General features: G+C 39.9%; 1 protein-coding gene across 29 annotated transcripts in view; it reads left to right on the top strand.

The window, feature by feature from the left end:
* TSPAN4 (tetraspanin 4) overlaps nt 1–18368 on the top strand; it is a 413364-nt gene that overhangs the window by 136856 nt on the left and 258140 nt on the right. For all 29 annotated transcript variants that reach the window (XR_008437696.1, XM_053981277.1, XM_053981253.1 and 26 more), the window contains one exon: nt 10422–10501. Coding sequence is in view for 19 of the 29 variants with exons in the window: in XM_053981253.1 (XP_053837228.1) it covers nt 10422–10501 (80 nt within the window). In the remaining 10 variants the exon portion in view is untranslated. The remainder of the gene's footprint in view (nt 1–10421; nt 10502–18368) is intronic.

The raw sequence follows: 18368 nt of genomic DNA, 5'->3' as shown, positions 1-18368 counted from the left end.
CTGGGCACTTGGAGGCTCGAGTGCGCCAGGCGTTGGGTAAGCAGAGCTTTTATTGTGCACACTGATTACACATTCATTAGCTCTCCCTGCTTACTTGGTGTGTAGGGTTTACTTTATTTTACATAGTCACACCCCTTATCAGAAGTCCTTATATGGTTCTTTGGGGTCTGTCTTCAGTGTCTGGTGTGCTTTGTAGGGGGCTGTCCCATGACCCCCACTTCTGAGTAACAGCAGTACCATTGTTTTGCATAACTTCTGCTGTTCCAGCCTTGCAGAGCTGAGCTGGCATCCTGCTTGTATTTTGCATAACTTTTGTTTTGTTGGCCTTATCTACTTCTCCAAGGCTACCTTGTTCCCTTTATTTGATTAAACTGTTGTTCTGTTCTGCTGTTCGTATCATTTTGATATCTGTTGCTGGAATGAGTATTTGAAAGAGTGTCAGAGAGAAGAAAAATGCAAGAAGTATCTCTGGTACTGGTAGGCAGGCCTGTGAGCAGTCAGGACTTGTAGCAGGGGTCCAGAAAGGGCTGACAAGAAATGTTTGTATGCAGGACAGGTTGACAAGAATGTTGAAACTGAATTAGAATCTGAACAACTTTGTCTTGCTGTTTAGGTGTTTTTTTTTTTGGTGTTTTTTTTTTTGTTTTTTTTTTTTTTTTTTTAATTTGAGGAAACAAGATTTTCTAAGTATTATATTGTGAATAAATATTATCCGGGACATGCCATATCTTTCCTCACTTATCATAAGGAAGAGAGCCCCAGTCTAGTTTAGCCTCTGGGTTAGTAAGTGGCTCAGAGCAAATTTTGCGTACTGCTCTCCTTAGACATTTATATGCTGCTTTGTCTGTCCACATCTTTGTCTAACCTTCTGTATATTCCACCTAGGAGAGAGTCACAAGTCCTGGTTATGTCAGAAAATCACATCACCCCTCTTGAGCTCCAGTTTTTCTCTTGCTTTGGCACCTTACTTTTCAATTCAGTTTTGCTACAGTCCTTTTTTTTTTTCTCTCTGCTTTGAAAGTCAGGAGATTGTAAAAGATAGGCCTCCTTGGACCCTCTTGGCTGTTAACCAGCACTGAGTCTTGATTGGTCCCACACACGAATTGGTATCTCAACCATGGTTTGAAATTTTATCCAGAAATTTTTTTTTCACTATGAGCCAAAGTCAGTAGTTTTTATTGTTACTGAATATTATTTTTAGCCCTGGCAAGCTTAGCTTTTGCAAATAGCACTAGAGTGCTGATGCTTGTGATGCAAATTTCTGTAGCTGAGAAGGCCACCTGATGGTAAATGTTTCTGCTTCTTCCTTCAGTCAAATGACTTTGAGGCATTTCTTAGAGAAACTTGGTTAGAATATTGTATTAGGTACCTTTGTGGTTTTGAGGCTTCAACAGCTAGATTTAAATGCTGTAGAACATATACAGAAAACCCAGGAAATGAGAAACAAATATCTGCCAAGAAAAAGCACTTTTGCATTTTTATACTGTCATATCTTAAACCCCAAGCCTTCTGGCCTGATTCCTGTGTACAGCTCTCTTGTACAGGAAAAAAAACTTGGCTTTGACTACCTTTTCATTTTTTGCTTCTAAGCCTCTGGTGGTGCCAGCGAGTCACTTCTGTAAGCATCCAAGTTTAAATAGCAGCCTTTTTAGCCTGTAGTGGAAAGTGTCCCAACTGGTCCTCTTCTGCCTAAGGAGGGGTGAGTGCAGTGCCTTGCCCTGAGGAGCTGGGAACATAAACGGTAGAAAATGTATTTTCCTGAGTTCCCTTAGAGCTGTACAGAGAACCCTGGAGGGAGAAAGGCAGCTGAGAAGAAATGAATGTTGGTAAATGGTATTAAAAGCTAGTAGACAGGGAGACATATGAATGCAAAATACATAGGGCTGTTAAGTGAGGGAGACAGCAAACCTAGTTGATGCCAGTGGTATGAGGAATGCAACAAGAAAGGTGGCACTCAGTAGGGTCACTTGGCTCCTCATAAATTTTGAATTGTCTGCCTTTCTTTTTTAAATATCCTGTAAAATGAAAAGTTGGGATCATTAGAAGATGTGCTGATGAAGGTGATAGGAAGCGAAAGAAGAAATTTCCGTATTCTTGCCTTAATTTCTCTGATTGTCAGTAATTTGTTAGTCAGTTATCAGGGAGTCAGATATATCTCTAGTTTGTTAAAGTGTAGATTATGGTGTTCAATTTATCTTGCCTGCATCTTTAGAACCACAGTTGGCATGACAATATTTTGGACTCATTCCAGTGAAGAAAAAGATTTTAATTTTTCAGCACCCTCTGTGCAGAATGGCACTTAAGCTTCGTATATTTCCATAATTTTAGTTAGAATGTGAAGAAGTCACTGTTTAAAACAAACAGGTGATGGCCTGCTAATTCCTGGAAATCATTTTAATTAACGGGATGAAGAGAAAAAGAAGGAAAGGCAGCCCTTTGGTGTTGGGCTGGGACTTTTATGTGTGGTGCAAAATGCCCAAGTTCTCCCAGAGATCAAACACTCAGTGCTAATGAGAAATTACCAGTGAAGTATGAGCAGTTGCTTTGCAGAGCAAGACCCATGAACTGGTCTTTTAAACTTTGTCAGTCCCTTCTCATTTCATCCTCAGCTGATTTGCAGCCCTCTAAAAAATGAGGTCTAGGTGTATTTGCCATAGATTTCTCAGTCCCTCGGGAGGCCCATAGCAGCTCTGCACATTGTGTGCTGTGATCCATCCTTGTGGGAGGGTGTAGGAGCATCAGCATCACATGTGGATTTCTTCTGCTTGTAAATGGGTTAAGGCTGTGTCTTGTGATCTGGTTATAAATTCTCTGGAGGCCAGCAGAGGATTTTGGTAAATATCTTAGCCTTTTCCATGAGAACCTTCACATTTGAAATACATTTTTTTTGGACCAATCCTATGTTATCCCTAAGAATGACCATTCTCTTTGGTGGCAATCTGAATTCCAGCTGGATAAAGTCTCAGCTTTTCATTGTTGTCTCTGTTCTTCACATGAGGTAGCTGTTTTTCAAGAGGATGTTTTTAAACTGTGTCTGTCTCCATAAACTTTCCAGGCATAGTTGTCTTTAGAAGATGAGAGAAATGTATATTTAAAGGCATTAAAATAATATAACTTTAAAATAATATAACTTTAATTAATAATAATTAAAATAATAATTAAAATAATAAATAAATTATTATTAAATAATAATAATTAAGATAATATAACTTCATTAACTTTGGTGAAGTATCCTTAGGCAAGTACCTGAAGTGTCTTAAATTCAAAAATTCTTCCTCCTGTCTTTTGTGGATGCCATCCAGATGGCAGACTTGTTAAAATGCTGCATGTGCATGAGTATTCAGCTCTCAGTGAAGTGGGGTTCTCAGCCTGTCTCCTACAATGTACATATCAGTAGCAGTCACATATTAATATTAGTGGGAATGGTGGGGAATAATTTACTGATTTCTGAACCAGTTAAACTCATTTAATGGAAGGGTGAGTGTTTCAAAGCCGGATATGTCAACCATCTGAGTTTCATTCCTCTGGCATCAGAGCTTTTTGAAAACAAAGGCTACGTACTGTCTAGAGAGTTTTCTGTTGAACTTTAAATAACTTTGTGATCAGGTGCTGTGCAATTCAGCAGGTAATTGGTCTGTGTCCAACCCAAAATATTTCAACAGGAGTATGTACATGACCATCAGTTTGTACTAATTAAATAATTGCTTCCATTAAGCTGAATGTAATTAATGCAAATTGGATAATAGAGGAAGGTAAGTGGGCTATTTAAATGCAGTGGGTTTGTTGCAGAATTTTCAATTATTTACTTTGTGGCAAAGAAGAAAGCATTGGAAAATATTGCTACGGAACAGCTCAACTGAGAAGGGATCATCTTGCAGTATGCATGGCTGCATGTTAGACTTGTGCTGAATGCTTTTTATCCTTCTCTAAGTTTGTATGACAGGTTGTAGTTAGAGCTGGGAGGGAGGAGGCGCTTTTTTGTTTTGTTTTGGTTTGGTTTTTTTTTGTTTTGTTTTCCTCAAGGAGCTTTTAAGGCTTAGAAAACTTGAATATACAGACAAGGTTGTGTCATTGCCTGAAGTGACCCAGCAGTGTCCATGGCCCAAAGGGCAGTGATCCAGTGCTTGGAGATGAGGCAGGTCCAAGGTTGTGTCAGGGAGGTAGAGGGCCAGGCACAAGATTGTGTGAACAATGCAAGGCCCAAGGGTTTGAGATTCATTACAGCTCCATAGCACATAAATGTGTTATTCCTGAGATGAGTATCTTCTCACTTACCCGGACTTTGGTTCTTCTTGGCAGAAATTTTTTTTCCCCATTCTTTTTTTTTTTTTATTTTTTAGCACCTGAAATACCAGCTTGAAACTGGAAAAACTTTATGAAAGTCAGGAAAATTATGAAACCTTCTTTATTTGAATTTACTTCAGTGTTTTTGAGTGTTGTGTGTCTTCACATGAAAGAATGTGTTCATTTCTAGCATGGTACTGGAAGAGCATTGAAAAATATGCTTTCATCCCTGGGTTGAAATTTTCTGTGTTTTAAATGTCTTGTCCCAGAGCAAAGAAAGCCCAACTGAAGCAGGCATAGCTGGGACAGGATGAAGTCTTGATCACCAGTCTTGCTGAGCAGAGCCCAGCCAGAGGTGTCCCCAGCAGAAAGCATCAGAACTCTTCCATTTTAGTGCCTTTAATCTGAGGAATTCCCTGAAAGCTGCTGCCAGCAGCAGTGCTGGATACTGGGGGACTGACAGTCAGTGAATTCCTGGTAATTTTGTCCTTGCCACTGCTGCTGTTAGGGATGAACCACAATAGTTTAGTTGTTAGTGGAAGCTAGGGAGGAGGGCAGGTGTGATCCTACACTAATTTCCTCCTTATTCTCACCTGCATAACTGTCCCTGCTCTCTGAACTCATATGCTGGAGTACAGAATTTACCTTCCATGTCTTGTTATTTTAAATGTCTCCTAAGAATCAGATAAGATCAAAGCCCCTCAAGTGTGCTTTAGATAAATGGCTTGCTTTTTGTAAGCAAAAGCAAAAGATTGAATTGCCTTGACATTTTATAATCTTTCTGATTTAACGTGCTGAAGTTGAATGCGTTGTGAAAGGCCCTTGTAATTTTTCTGAAGTCTGCTGGGTCTCTGAGGACAGGAGTAATATCCTCACTTCCTTGCAGTCTCATTTCTGTATCTGCTCCTGCAGCCTTCAGAAGCCTGATGTAAGGTTGTTTTCCTCAGGACTGTGCTGGCTTCTGGACAGTTTAGGCATACTTGTTGCTAAATTATATCTAATGAGAAAATATGAGAAGATCAAATACAGATTTATTCTCTGGAATACCCTCAGCTACATGAGTTGCTTGAGGGTGAAGCTGAGTGACTTCTCGTCAGTCAGTACTGTCCTATTCTCCATGGAATAAGATCTCTGTTTGAGCTGCTGGAATTTATTATTTGGGGAATGAGCTTTCCCAGCCTTGGCTCTAATCTTATTTACTTGTGAACAATCTCTATACAGAAAAACAATCTGTACACAAAAAATTTCTGTGCCAAGCTAATATGCAGTGTAAGGGATAACATAATTAGATGTCTGTGTTGGATTTGGGAGGCTGTGAAGCTCATCATTCCTACCTTCTCTTATCAAATAGTTGACTGCAGCATTCTGCTACCATGCAGCCTGTCAGGAGTAGAGGTATTTCTGTCATGGGAAAGAAAGAAAGACAATTCAGTCCTTTTCTCTTTCTGCTCTGTTGCTTCAGGAGATGCAGAGCAGAGAAATGTGTTCCCTGAGGATCTCTGCAAATAGCGAGATGAGGATATACAGAGAAGGCAAAAATCAGCTACAGGAGGCCATGCATTGAGAAATTCCAGATTCAATTGATTTTGATATACCCCAGGCTTTAAGCTGCCTTTTGGTAGTAGGCATTATAGATGATGCTGTCTTAAGGCAGCAGACAGCACCATCAAGGCTCTTCCATGGACACAGCAGGGGTGGGGTGGGGTGTTGTCAATGAGCTGTCAAATTCTTACACCAAAATGACTCTTTTGATAGTCACTTTTTCCACATAAATGTCAGAATTAGTGATTCTTTATTGGTGGTAAAGCATTTTGTCAATCATTTCTCCCTTGAAATGAGAACAATGCAATTAATAATGCTGAAAATAAATGTTTCACAAAGGACTGGAAAATGTACTGATTTTGAGTCTTGGTGAAAAATAGAGCCTTCAGTTTTTGCCACTGTTTTTGAAAAAGTTGTTTTCTGACAAAGCTTCTTTTGGTAAGGAGTGTCACACATCAGGGGAGATGAGGAGGTAATGAATGACTGTTGTGTCAGATGTGTCTGTGAGTCTGATGTGATCCTCGTTGCTTAAAAACAGACTCACAGGTGAGACACACCTGCAAAGATTATGCTCATTAGAGTTTCTCTCCAGCTGCAAGGGCAAGGACTGTGGCTCACATGGCTGGCATTCAGGTATTTTCTAATCTGCATTTGGAGAGTTTACCACTCCTTTCAGTTGCCTGGCTGTCCTGGGTAGCTGATTCAGACCTCCTCTTAATCCCAAATTTCAGCCAAGGCAGGGAGGTCTTGAGCTAGGGATGTCTTCCCTCCCAGGAAACAGACTGTCCTGTTTGTTGCACTTAGGACATGATGAAAATATAATTTATTTAATCTAATCTGTTTAACATTGGCTGTACTGCCACTGCCCTTCAGATGTCTGTTTTGTGTTGGTGATACTTTTTTTCTTCCCACTGAAAACTGAGCTCCTTTGTATGAGTTGGAGTGGCTGCAGAAGAGCAAGGAATTTGCCTTTGTACAAGGCTTTCAAAGTTATTATTTATGATTCTAAGATGGTTGGATATATTTCAATGTCAGCACTGGGTATGCATTTTTAAAAATGCTATTGAAACTTTCATACAAAAAAAATCCACTATATATGTTCCTAAGATATTATTTTATTTGATTAAAGAAAGTATTGACTGCAGTGCTATTGAGTAAACTCTGATTTAATCTTTCAAAACATCTACAGCACTTTCATCCTTCCAGGACAGGCAGAATTTAAATGAACACCAAGCAAAGAAAGGGACAGAACCATTTTTTTTGACGTTACACCCCTTTTGCTTTAACTGGGACTCGTTAGGATGAATACATAATCACAAGCTCAGACACTTAATTTTTTGTTGAAGGGAGTTTCTGTAGCAAGAGTTTGAAACGTCACAGTGTAATTGATGTCAAGTAAGCCTGAAGTTGCACTGGCTTTGAGCTTGTTCTGTGCAATAATGTGAATTAACCTCAGTGAAAAATCAACAGCCACGGACTTGGGCTAGCAGAGCTTCCGGATTATGACAACAAAGAGACCTCAAGTTTTTTATTCTTTGAAAGTTAAATGAAAAAGTTAAAAAAAGAACTTTGTGATCAGTGTTTTGATGGGGTCATTATGGTTTTAGACACTTTCAACAACATGGATCTGACATTCCTTGTTATCTAGTTTTCTGGCAGACATGAAAAAATTAAGTTTATAAAACAAAAAGATAAATGAAAAGAGAGGAAATATATTTTAGATTTTAATAATGATTTCTATTCTATTAATTTATTTATCATAATTTTATAATTGTTTAAGTTTTACATTTTAGCATTGTTGCCCATAGATACATTTCATTAAGTGGGCAGCAGAACTTCTCCTCGGCTTCAGGCAAAAGTTCAGAATTTATTTCTGGGCTATGTGTCTGGTCAGTTGTATTTTTATATGTAGATCACGGTGCTAAAACAGGGAAGGATTTATAGCAAAAGAGTTAAAGTTGTGGTGATCTCTGAGAGTTCATTAGGTCAAGCAAATTCTCTCTCTACTGCTATAAATCAAGCTAGATCAAGAATACAGAAGACATACACGTACTGTCTTGGCTTGGAAGCAAAGCAGAAACATTGTAGAAACAATTCCTTCACCTATAAGTTTACTCAAATTTTTGTTTGTTTTGTTACTTTTGGTATTTGAGACTGGAACAAATATGGGATTCTCTTCTTTCTAATAAAAATAAAGACACATTTGTCCCAGTGACGTCCTTTTTATTACATAGCACTCTCCCAAGATGATCTCCATTCATGCCTCACTTCTATAAAGTTTTCTCTTAAAAGCTGCCGGAAAATAGACTTTGGATGCATTTTCCCAGTTGTGAATAATCTGTTCCTGTGGTATGAATGCAATTTGGATAAAAGACATTATGAGGGAGAGCAGATTTTGCACCTTGGATGGCACTTCAGGAGCCGTGCCTGACATAGTAATGCTGTTCTAGGCAGCAGAAGTGTTCAGAAGTGAGTAAGGACATATTGATGCAATCAGTAGTTCATAGTGTCCTTTCTCATCTAGAATCACTTCTTTCCTGAAAGATCTTCTAGTGCTGTACTTGAATTGTTTAATTTATGCAATAGATTTTTTTTTTCCTTCTTGGTATATCTCCTGTACTGAGTGTGTGCTTAAATGGGAAGGAATGGCCCGATTTCTTCTGACTGTCTAATCTAATTAATCTGTTCATTTATTCAGTAATTAGGCCATGCAGGTTTTTTTAAACTCATGAAGTAGAAGACAGGAGTGCTGAACATCTATGTTTGTTCCTATGGAGTCTGTCTGGTTGAATAAAGGGCATTCTCCAGTGTCATCCTCTTCACTTGAAACAGGTGTTTGAAGTTCACCCTTTTGGATGACTGTGAACCAAAAGGCAGGGAAAGCCTACTGGTAAAAGAAGCATCAAAAGCCTTGCAGGCCTTTTGAAAGAGTTGGATCTCTCTCTGATCTCATTGGTTTCAGTCAGGCTGTTAGGTCTTTAAGCATCTTGTATTTGAGGTTTAATCTGGACTCTTAATTGTACATTCCTGGTGGTTTCTGTTTACTCCAAGTATATTAATTTTGCCTTAGTAACTATGGAAGTAATTGCATTGGCATAAAACCACTTTTTACTCTGCTTATAACATTCTTCACTTAAAAGCCTGCCCTTCAAAGTCTTTCAGCCAGTCCATGATTGGGGTGGTGGGGGATGAGACGCATGAATAGAGCCATAGCACTTGGTTCATCATTTCTTCTCAAGTTCTCTGGGCTCCTGGAACAAGGGAAGTATGACCATGTCTCCTTTTTACTAAAACCTGCTGGTAGCAAGTTACTGGGGTGTTGATTCCCAGGAACTTTGCATTAGAAGGGGATCTAACATCTGCATTTGCCAAGTGTCCTGTGGGCTTTGATGACATTTCATGTGCAGTGGGGAAGCAGTGCGCATTTGTATGTGAGTCTTATCATGATGGAAGTGAAGTGCCACAGAGATGAGTTATGGAGAAGGGCTGAGATGAGAGAGCTGGGTCTATTCAGCTTTTAGAGGTGAAGACTCAGGGGGAATCTTATCATTCTATATAAATAGCTGAAGGGAGGATACAAAGAATGGAGTGAGATTCTTTTCAGTGGTGCCCAGTGACAGGAACAGAAGCACAGACTGAAACAGAGGAAGTTCTGTCTGAACATCAGGAAAATACTCCTGCTGTGAGGGTGACTGAGTGCTGGCACAGGCTGCCTGGAGAGGTGGTGCAGCCTTGTGGTTGGAGATATTTAGAAGCTGTCTGACACCATTCTGGGCAACCGGCTCTGAGTGTCTCTGCCTGAACCAGACAGTTGGATCAGATGTCCTCCAGGGCTCCCTTCCAACCCCAACCAGCCTGAGATTCTGTGAAGTTAAGTTTTAATACAGGGCATCATGTGGGCAATGACCTGATCTGAGATGGAGGTTTAATTTTACATCTGCCTTGTCTTGCCCAGTGCAATATGCAGTTACTTCATTCTTCTGTACAGTATAGTCCCACTAATGATGCCTTTTGCTGTTCTACTGATGGGGTTATTTTATTTTTTAATTTTTAAAATTTAATAAATTTAATAAAATCTTTTCAATTTCTGTATGTATGAGGTTTTGGGGAGAGCTGTGCTTTCTTTTAAAGCTATAAATGAAAAATTATTTTCTGTGGTTATACAAAAAAAAAATCGGAAGTATATAATGCTGCCCTGTTCTAATGAAGTGCTTGAACATAGGCCTAAGTGGAAACATGCTATGTGTGATGTTCAGAAGTGCCTATGGGACAAAGGAGCTTAAATCCCATCGAGAATGAAGAACATGATCCCACCAGCTTTCGAATGTGATGTCTCCCTCTTGCTCTGCTCCTGCTGCCATTGGTGGGTGTTGTCATTCTGATGACTTCAGGAGCCAAGCTGTGGTATCATGCACCATCCTTTACAGTCCCACCTTGCCAGGTATTTCTCTATTAGGTGTCAATACAGTGGGTTTAGCATAGTTAATGAGCAGGAGTCTCTTTTGTCCTTCTCAAAGGCACGGTTAGAAAGAGTTTTTTCCCTTGTATTTTGTAAAAGACATGCAACTTCTGACACACAGGCTCTTGTTTTGCAGGTCCCCAGTGTGCTGGTTGCAGAGGCCACCTTGTCAACTGGGATCACATCAAGTGCTCTAAGCTCCAGCTCCTCCATCAGGTGCGTGAGCAGTTGTGATCAGTTTATTGATTTGAAATAATGTTCTGAGTAGATAATTACATTTCAGCTGCAGGCCTCGGTGAATAGCTTTGTAGAGAGTAGAAATGACAATCTGCAGAAAGTAGTACAGTTAATATAATGGATCAGACTGGTACCAGGAGATGTTGCTTACTGCTGATGTGGGTTGTGTTTCCTTCTTTTCTCTGGGGTGTGGTGGCCTGGAAAGACCTTGTGCTGAGCTCTTTGTGTGAGGGGACTGAAGTGGGAATTGAATTATTAGGCCAGGATCCTCTGTTTTTTCTTACTGGCAAGCTAACTTCATATGATGTGGCTGTTGTTTACCTGAATACTGAGCACAGCTGTATTCTTTCATACTTAGATCACTTTTTTTTTTTAGTTTGTTTGATTTATGACAAATGCTGATATAGTATGAGAATTCACTGTTTAAGAAAAAAAAATTTGAAATAATAAATAAAACACAAAGTCATGCATGGAATCTGCCAGTCTTCATTCTTTCCCCCAAATCTGAATTTTTTATGCACAGCATATGTATTTTGAATAGGAAAAAAACCCAGGTCCAGTCCTTGAAATCATGTTATAAGAACAGCGAAGGTGTAGAAGAACACACTATGGGAAGGAAAGGACAGATAAACATATTAAAAAAAGAGATGCTGCAGCACCTGACAGAGTTGCTGTACCTATATAGTTGATCACCCAGCAACAAATGGCTGAGAGACTGAGATAAATTTGGGATAATCTCACAGAGTGCAGCTCCTGAAGTAGGCAGAAAGGAAGATGATGATGCATTGGTGTTTATGTTCAGTCCCTTCTAAAGCCCTGTTGGGAAAAATATTTCTGAATCTTCTGGAAGACTAAAGCTGGAAATAAAACACTGTAATAACTTCCAAGTGGATATATCTGAAGTGGTGAAGCTTTTCAGTAGAGACTCTGTCTTTCCCCTTTTTTTTATTTAAAATACTTCCTATTTTGGTTTCCTTTAAAGAGTGACCGGTGACAGAGTGACCAGTCCCAACCTGAGGAAAGTCAGATTTTGTCAGAAATCTAGAAAGAAAGATATTTTCTGGCTTGCAGTTTAAAAGAAAATACAGGTGATAGCAAATAGCAAGTACTCACTGTTTGCAAGCTACTGAAGACAGAGAAACAATCACCATTACATGGTGTCCCTTTTCACTGGGAGTTGCAGGTGATTATTTCAGTCCATGTAGGTTTGTGGACTTCTGCAGCACAGGTAAATTGAGGATTTTCAAGGTCCATAGTGTGAAGTGGAATTGAAGTCCCCTGATGTTAATTGATATCAACTTTTGACTTGGTTAATCTCACACCCTAAAAAGGGTGGTGTCTCTCAGGAGTTGTTACATTGCTTGATTTTCAGTAATTCTTCTCCTCCTGCTCTTAGGTCTCCAGCGCTTGGATTGCTTTGGTTTTATGGTGTTTGGGGTTTCTTTGTTTCTTTGTTTCCCCCCACTTTTTAAAATGTATTTTCTTTGTTTCTGATATGTATCTTTGAATCTATAACTTCCATGTTAAGTTACTAGTGGAATTAAGATCTGTTCTATATTGTTAACCTTACCCTGTGTCAATCGAATTGAATGAATAAAATCTCAGTGATTTATGCTAGAAAATAACTCTTCTTGTTACTTTTTCTCCCTTCATTTTGTCTGTGAAAACTAAAGTACCTGTTGTTACACGAGCCCCTCAAAAGGGCTGTTCTGTCCATATAGGTTTTGCAATTAAATGGAGCAGGTAGTGTAGTTGTTGGTAGTGTGCCCATAATTTGCCCACTAATATAGTGTTTAATTGGACTAGGTGTTATCTATTTATTTATTTGTTTATTTATTTATTTATTTGTTTATTTATTTATTGAATTACTGTGTCAAAACTTGAACAACTTTGTTTCAGCTCTCAAACTGAATTACAGGTTTAAGCCAAGGAGATGCAGCAAGCATAAAGTTCAGCAGTTGGACTGACCCAATTTTATTCATGATTAGTGATTTTGTTGATTTTGTATTGTTATATGTTTAACTCTGCAGAGCTTCCAGGCAAGGTTTGAAGAAGAGTGGGAGGCTTCTTTGTTTTCTTTGTTACTGTAAATATTCGCACAGGATGACTGTATGATTTGGAGGATACAACTCTTAAGACCATGTTTACTTGCTCATCCTTACAGCATTGTGCACAGTACTGCTGTATAAAGTGTGCAGGAAAAAAACATTAAGCCAAATCTGTTCCTCTGCAGAAATTTCTTATACTGAGTCTTCAAGGTGGTCTTTACACACTAAGGAGTGCTTTTTTTCTGGTGTAGGGCCTTTTGGGTAAATGTGATGAATAAGTGCTGGGGGCATCTGTTTGGGCTGACAGTGAATGTGTTTGATTATGCATATAGTAAATGTTTGTACTTCATACAATAGAAATGTGAGTCTCCCAGGTAGCATTTCACCATGGAAATCAGGTAGTGTGAATTGTTATCTCAAGTGTGCTGTCACAGGGAGGTGAGATTTAACCAGAATAGTCACTTCTGCTGTACAGACAAGGAGATGACCTTGTGGAGAAGTGGCACACTGTGGTGGTGCTCCTTTTCTGACACAAAGAGGGGGGAAAGGCTGCCTGTGTCAGTGTAGTACTTGCACACAGACAAGGAGTCTAGACCAGAAGCTGTCAGGTTGTAGATTCTGAGGGATTTAAAAGGATCTTTGTGCCATGAAACTGCTTTCTGCCTGCATGCCTGATGTTAGGAGTGGAGTTGTTGTGGAGAGGAATAATGCTTTGCTTTCCCTGCCAGCGTTTGTTTTTCTTTAGCTCTTCCTGCTTCTTGCCTCACTGCTGACAAGGAGGCTGGTTTGCCATACTAAACACCTTAGGGCTGACAGGATGGAGAAAACCTACAGGCTCCTTTGACAGCAGTAATCAATAAGAAGTGAAAAAATCTCTTTCTGAAAAGCCCTTTTCCAGCTATGAATGGCAGTGGAAGTCCTGAAGGTGAAACTCTGATTTTTAGCCCAAATAGTGAACGCAGAGGACCAGGAATCTGGGACCAGGGAAAAGATTTGCAAATCCAGAGATTCTCACTGCTTATCTGTCTGCACTTCAAGCAAGGGGAGAACTGCATTGTGCAAGACAGCCCTCAAAAATGCCTTCCTCAGCCTTCCTTTGCTTATTGCATCCCCCATTACTTAGACTCATAGAATTGTTAAGGTTGGAAACGACCTTCATGATCATCTAGTCCAACCAGTAACCTGGCACCACCGTGTTCACCACTAAACCATGTCATTTGGGGTGCCTCATCTACACATTTTTTGAGACTTCCAGGGATGATGATTGCAGCATTTTCCTAGGCAGCCTATTCCAATGCTTGACCACCCTTTGAGTGAAGAAGTTTTTCCTAATATCTAATCTAAACCTGTCCTGGTGCAGCTTTAGGCCATTTCCTCTCATCCTGTCACTTGTTGCCTACCACTCACCACCACCTCCGGGCCCAGCCATCCAGTCAGGATTTTACCCAGTGAGCGATGCACCCACCCAAAGCCATGAGCAGCCAGCTTCTCCAGGACAGTGCTGTGGGAAACAGTGTCAAAGGCTTTACTAAAGTCCATGTAGACACATCCACAGCCTTTCCATCATCCACTAAACAGATCACCTTGTCATAGAAGGAGATCAGGTTGGTCAAGCAGCCTACCAGCTGCTTTTCAGAAACCCATCCTGGCTGGGCCTGATCCCCTGGTTGTCCATTATGTGCCACATGCTGGCACTCAGGACAATCTGCTCCATGACCTTCCCTGGCACCAAGGTCAGGCTGAGAGGTCTGTCCTTCCCCAAATCCTCCTTCCCACCCTTCTGTAGATGGACATTACTGTTGCTGACTTCAGTCAGCTGGGAGGCCCCTGGTTCACCAGAACAGCTGACAAATGGTTGGAAGTGGCTTGGCAAACTCTTCAAGTGCCCTTGGGTGAATCCTATCAGGGCCTATAGCCTTGTGTATGTCTAGATGTGTAGCAGGTCACTGAGCTGTTCTCCTGAATTATGAGGGAATTCTGAATTCTGCTCCCCATCCCTGCCTTCCAGCTCAGAGGGCTGGGTACCTGGAGGATAACTGATATTATGAAAGACTTGCTGCAAGGGCTTTCATTATCATACTTCAAACTTCTCCAAAGTTCCCACTTGCCTTATGAGAAATGGTGAATTTCTCCAATTCTCTTCAGAGCCACTGGAAAATGAGGAAAACTTAATCAGAACTAGGCAGAAGGAAGGATCAGAATTAGGTTTTTAACCTTACAGGTCTGGCTTATTTTTAAAAAATAAGTCATTTCTATGGAAGAAAAAAAGTTTTTTTCTTTCCAAATACATTTCATTGCCAGCAAGCCACATTGAAAATGTCAATAAAAACTAGTAATTACAAATGGGGATAGACAGAAATTCCCAGAGCACCTGGTTAATCAAAAAATAGAAGCTGAAGAGTGCAGTATTTTTCATGCTGTATTATGATGATAATGGCAAGTCATTCAGAAAGCACAATAGGAAAAGTTAGGTCTAGCTGATATATTCTTTGTTTTGTGATGCCGAGTAATTGTTAATATGGGCTCTGACTGTTGTCTTTGTTTCACAGGAAGCAATGCAAGCAAATAAATATGTCTGTATCCCATATTGCTGTTTTACTCACAACGTAGCTGCTTATTTGGTTGATATGAAGTTTTTATTCCCTTTATGTTAGTTGTGCAGCTAGAGAATTTGGTAGTAATAAAAACACAGCTCTTGCAGCACGCTCTGTACAGATACATCTCAGTGTTTCGTGAAGTATGTGATAATCTCACGCTGCAGATATGTGACAGGGAAAGCAGTTTGTTCCCATAGTCACTTGGCTGGTAGGAGAACTGGGATAAGGATCCCTGGCCTTGAGTCTCAGCACAGGGCTCCCTCTGTCTGACCATCCAGCCTCTGCTTTGGTTTTTTCATAGAACTGTTAGTGGTATCATTCCTCCTAAGAATGTGGGGAAGGTTTTAGATATTAAGCAGGTATCTTTCTTACTAAAGCACTAAATTAATTTTAAAGGGGAGATACAAAAATAGTACATCCTTTTGTATTAGGTATCATATGTCCTCTGAAATCATCTTTGCCAAATGCTATTAATGGCTACTCAAGAGATTCATTCTATTATCTTGACTAGCTTATTTCTAAAGTAGTTTGACATTTTATTTTTCTGGCTCATCTGTTGTTGTAGGGAGATACTGGTTTATTACCCTTTAAAAGGCTGAAATGTTAACTAGGAAATATGGGAGCTCCTTTCATTACTTTTTTACTATGAAATGTGAAGTCTGACACTGGAGTGTCAGCTCTGCAGCAAAGGAGGATTCTGGCCTTGTGCTCAAGAGTTTTGGATTTGACTACAAACAGTATCCCAGACCCTCTGTGCTAAGCTGCTTATTTTTCCATGCTACAAAGCAGTTTTAAGCCCTGCACACCTTACCTCTCAAATGGGAGATGGAGGTTGAGCTTTGTCTTGCTCTGGCACTGCCAAGATCCCAGTGTCTGCAGTCAGTGTGAACAAGTCCTGCAGGAAGGGAGCAGCTGGAGTGTTGGGTTTCTGCTCCCAGAGCAGACCTAGCTGTGAACAGTAGGACAGATGTAATTTAAAATATTCACTGGCATTGCTGCTGGATGTGTACTGTTGGCAGTGTGAACTATAATGGTACTATAGTATGTTAACAAAAATCCCTTTTACCTGGAGGAATTAGAGCTGTTTCATATAGTCTTCTTTTAAACTGAACTTCTTCCTCAGCTAGTCCAGATATGCTTGACAGCAGCTGAAATCTCTTAAATTTAATGGCTTTGGGTGATTTTGTATGGCCCTTCTGGTGTCCAGTTCTCTCTGCTTCATGATTTCCTGATTCCATCTTCATGTGTGCACACTCCGTTCGGGAATGCAAGATAAATATTTAATTTTATTATGATCTTTGGGAGACACTGTGAATAGGAGGTATTTATTGAGAGGCTAGGAAAAAGCTTGGAGTCTGATAAGCAGGGAAAACCAGTTGAGATGGATTTTAAGTCTTCTGTGTGTGAGAGCACTATTTTACTTTGCATCACCCTTTTGAGTCAGAGAAGATAAAAAGCATCTGGTTAATAGAAGCCTGCATGAAGACATGTGCTGCTACACTTGTTTTTGGAGTCTGGCAAGTCCTGGGCTTGGCACATAAAAAATCTGTTCTTTTATGAAGGACCTTTCCTTGTATTAGAGAAAACTGTAAGGCGAATGAAACAAATAAGTAGAGCAGGCATGTATTATTAAGCAACTTTTGTGTCAGTGGACGAATACCCACATTTTTAAAAAGAGTCTAAAGCTAGAACCTGCAAAAGTAAATTGCTTTGTCTTAACAATACGTCTAAGAAAGCTTTTGCTTTTTGAGGGTAAAAGAATAGAAAAACTTTAGGCCTTCTTATAGCAAAGATAATTACATTCTTGCTTATTTTAATTACATTGTTTTAAGTAGGTCACCCACATGCTTAAACCTGTGGAAAATTTAGGAAAGCTTAGCAACCTGGCATATGGGCAGATTCAGGGGACTTTGTTTTACAGTTCCTGTATTGCTCCAGCATTTTAGCATGGACTGCCTGCAGTCAGAGAGAACGTCTACTTGTACTTGTTTTTTTAATCTAGACTGGTGTTAGCACTTCTTTCTGGGTCATCTGATTTCATTACAGACATGTTCTTTGCAATCAGCTGTCTTGTAGCAGCAGTGATAAAAAGATAAAATCAGGCTTCTGAAAGCAATGCTGAGAGGATTGGCTCAGAGTGGGTAAAGAGACTAAAAACAGGAACAACTTCATGTGATCAGAGATGGTACTGAATATTTGCTTTCTGATTTAGGGTATATTTAGTGGCTACAGAAGAATGAGGCAAAAGTTACCAACTCAGTTCCTGGTTTCTTAAATGCGTGGCTCTGTTTTTCAGGTGCTTAGGATGCTGTATCACTCTTTGGTACTGAAAAAAGTCTGACCTTTGGTGTCATCTCATGAGCAGCAGAGCTCCAAGCACATTTCTAACAGCTCTTCCCCTCTTCAGCTTCCTAAGTGGTGCACCAGAGCCCTTCTGAAAATTTGAGTAAAGGGCTCTTTTGAAAATATTTGGCTGCAAAGATACAATGTGGAGAGTACTAAAAGGAGCAATTGGGTCTGAGCTGGGTTTGTAGCCACTAATACAAATAGTGGTATAGCTACAAGCTAAACTCCTTGGAGACCCCCCAAGAAAACATGTCATAAAGGTGATGCTAGTGGGTATAATACATTTGGAAGCTGCTAGGATTTCTGACATGATGGTTTTTCAAGCATTACAAGTGTTACCAAAGGCAGTTAAGTGGGATTGCAGTACACAGAACATCTGTTTCAGAAAAAAATCTCTTACCTCTGCTTTTTGTGTGTCTTCTGTGGTGAATTGTGCCACGTTGTCAGTGTTATCACTGATATTTTTTTTTTCTGCTGAACTCCTCATGAATGGATGTGTAGCAAGCGGTCTGTGAGAGAATGGTTTAGATCAGCATTTGTTTGCCCTCTGGAGCTCTGCCAATGTAACCTGGGCAGATTACCATGGTGGGGAGTCTTTCCTGGAGTTCAGGAAAAGGGAAGGTAAAAAAGCTCTGTGCTCTGAACAGAGAGGTTTGCACAAGGCACACTCTATGATGGAAATAAATCAGGTGGAAAAACAAGTCTTGCAAGGTGGTTGGCAGTGCAACTAATTCTTCTTTTCTTCACTATGAAGCCCATCTTCTTTAAAAGAAAATTACAGTTATTGGCAGTTTGAACTTCTCAGTGGTGTTCAAATTAATAGGGTTTTATAAGCATGAGATGTGATGTTTTCCG

This window comes from Vidua macroura, chromosome 6, assembly GCF_024509145.1.
Source record: "Vidua macroura isolate BioBank_ID:100142 chromosome 6, ASM2450914v1, whole genome shotgun sequence".
NCBI lineage: Eukaryota > Metazoa > Chordata > Aves > Passeriformes > Viduidae > Vidua > Vidua macroura.
The sequence above is the reverse complement of the archived record's forward strand: the minus strand, read 5'-3'. Positions and strand labels throughout refer to the sequence as shown.